The 3,099-nt window shown below is 31.5% G+C and overlaps 1 protein-coding gene across 1 annotated transcript; it reads left to right on the forward strand.

The window, feature by feature from the left end:
* Positions 1-312: 312 nt before the first annotated feature.
* LOC133036221 (uncharacterized) lies at positions 313-2,505 on the forward strand. Its single transcript, XM_061112736.1, has one exon. It carries the CDS (start codon positions 313-315, stop codon positions 2,503-2,505), a length of 2,193 nt encoding a protein of 730 aa, XP_060968719.1.
* Positions 2,506-3,099: the final 594 nt, after the last annotated feature.

The raw sequence follows: 3,099 nt of genomic DNA on the forward strand, positions 1-3,099 counted from the left end.
CAAGTTCTAATTTTATTCTTTCTCTCAAATATTATACATACAAATAGTTGATATAACTTTAATTGTCATTTATATTTTATTTAGAATTATATATAAATATAAATTGAGTAGGTGCACAATGAAAAGAAATAATTTTACTAATAATTTTTTTTTTATTTAGAGTGATACTTAATGATAGATTAATATAAAAGTATATACATACATAAACACATGTTATAAACTCTTTTTATTGTTATAGTTTTGTTTATTAATTATTATGGATAGGATTTTGTTAATAATTTGTTTAATATATATAGTTCTTTTTAATTGTAGATGAAAAAATCAACTACAATTGATACATTTTTCAAAAGAAAGAATGTTGAAGTTTCAACATCTGATGTCTCATCAAATCCATCAGTATCAGTGGATGTAGATCATGAAAATTCAAAAAATCGGCCAATAAAGTCTTTAAGACTTGACATTAAAGAAGGGTTTGATATTAATTCATTAGAGCGTGATCCAGGAATACGCCCGCCAATATGGGAGTATCCACCTGAGAAGCGTGATGAAGTTCGCAGAGCTTACATTAAAGCTGGTCCATTTCAGATTATACTATCTAGCTATCAAAAATCAGAAGAAGCTCATTCACGTTCTTTTCAGTCATCTTGGTTTAAGCTATTTCCATCTTGGTTGGAATATTCTCCTAAAGTACATGCTGCATTTTGTCTACCATGCTTTTTATTTCACTCTAAAGATGCACATCCTAGATTGAATGCATTTACTGTTAATGGATTTCGATCATGGAAAAAAGTGAGAGGAAAAAATTGTGCATTTTTAGCACATATTGGAGACGATATAAATTCACCTCATAGAAATGCTGAGAAAGCAGTTGCAGATCTCATGAACCAACCAACACATATTGGAAGAAGGTTTGCGAACTTCACATCACAAGAAATCGCTGACAATAGACTTCGTTTGAAAACATCAATTGAGGGGATTAGGTGGTTAGCATTTCAAGCATGCCCTTTTAGAGGTCACAATGAATCTAAAACTTCAATTAATCGGGGAAACTTTTTAGAGTTATTAAGTTTCATAACTTCCTATAATGATAAGGTAGCAGAAGTTTTGGATAAAGCTCCACGAAATGCAACATATACATCACCAACAACGCAAAAACAAGTTTTGCATGTCTTGGGAAATAAAGTGAGAAACGCGATTCGTGAAGAAATTGGTGATGCAAAATTTTCAGTAATAGTTGATGAAGCACGAGATGAATCTAAGAAAGAGCAAATGTCAATTGTTTTGAGATTTGTTGATAAAGATGCGTATGTGCAAGAACGTTTTTTCGGGCTTATTCATGTCAAAGACACTGCTGCTTTAACATTAAAAGAAGGTATTTTCTCTATACTCTCTAATTATAGTCTTGATGTTCAATCTATTCGTGGGCAAGGTTATGATGGCGCAAGTAACATGCGTGGACAATGGAATGGTTTACAAGCTTTAATTTTAAGTGAATGTCCTTATGCTTACTATGTTCATTGTTTTGCACATCGTTTGCAATTGGCATTAGTTGCTGCATCTAGAGAAGTTATTCCTGTCCATCAATTTTTTACAAAGTTGAACTCCATTGTTAATATTGTTGGTGCTTCATGTAAGCGCAATGAGTCATTAACTTCTTTTGAATTTGTTTTTATTTTGCATCTTATGAAAAAAATTCTAGAGATTTCAAATATACTCTGTCAAGCTTTGCAACTTCAGTCTCAAGATATTTTAAATGCAATGCATCTTGTTTCATCCACTAAGACTCTCATTCAAAAATTGAGAGAAGATGGATGGGATGAATTAGTTGATGAGGTGAAATCTTTTTGTGAACCTGTTAATATACCTGTGCCAGATTTTAATGCTCACTATACTACAAAAAGAGGAAGAAGTCGTGGTCAACAAGATGCAATTACAGTGGAGCATTATTACAGAGTTGATCTTTTCAATGCAGTGATAGACTTTCAACTACAAGAATTAAATAACAAATTCAATGATAACACAGTGGAGTTACTCATTCTTAGTTCAGCTTTAGATCCAAGAGAGATACACACATCATTCAGAATTAATGATATTTGCAAGTTGGTACAAAAATTTTACCCAAAAGATTTTACAGAATACGAGATGGTACAACTAAGGACACAATTTGAACATTTTGCTCATGTACGAGAACTTCCTGATTTTACAGTTTTGGCAACCATTTCTGATTTATGTCAGTGGTTGGTAAAAACTAGAAAAGCAGAGATTTTTCCAATTGTGTATAAAGTTATAACTCTTATTCTTACACTTCCAGTTTCTACAGCTACCACAGAACGATCCTTTTCAGCTATGAATATAGTGAAGACTACACTTCGCAACAAGATGGAAGATGAATTTTTAAGTGATTGTTTGCTCGTTTATATTGAAAGGGAAATCGCCAAAAAATTTAGTATAGATTCACTTATCGATGATTTTCGTGATATGCAAGAAAGACGTTCTGTATTTTAATTTTAATTATGAATTTAATAAAAACATTGAAATTTTTGACACTTAAATTTACAATATGGTTTGGCCCCCCCTAATTCTTCATGCTGGCTCCGCCCCTGCTGGTGTCTAATAACAATATATGTTCATTTATTTATATATATATAAATATACATGTAATATATAATTGCATTTATAGATCTACCTACCACAAAGTCGATGAAACAAAATCTTGAAGGGAGCCATATATGTTGAAGCTTGAAAGTGGGGTAATCATAATTATGTACATTAAAAAATTAATTTTCATGCAAAGCCCTATTCAGCTATCCGTGGCTAATTACACTAATACACAAGAAACAATGATGTGTTCGCTTTTGTATTATTGGCACCTAAGACGTTCCATGCAATTCAAATGAAAGCAAATTCAATTTCACAAATTAATTAGTATATATATAATTACGATAATAATATAAAAAAAAGAAGCTATAACTAGCTAATGATCTTGAGCACCAGGATCACACTTGTATGCAACAATGAATTGTTATTGTTAGTAACAAACAAAAAGTGACAACTAATTAATTTGGGATTGCTGGTTTAGGGAGAAATGTTAAAGGGCAC

Source organism: Cannabis sativa, chromosome 3, assembly GCF_029168945.1.
Source record: "Cannabis sativa cultivar Pink pepper isolate KNU-18-1 chromosome 3, ASM2916894v1, whole genome shotgun sequence".
Lineage (NCBI taxonomy): Eukaryota > Viridiplantae > Streptophyta > Magnoliopsida > Rosales > Cannabaceae > Cannabis > Cannabis sativa.

Excerpts from the sequence above, each read along its gene's own strand:
- LOC133036221 (XM_061112736.1), top strand. The coding sequence starts at position 313 with ATGAAAAAATCAACTACAATTGATACATTTTTCAAAAGAAAGAATGTT.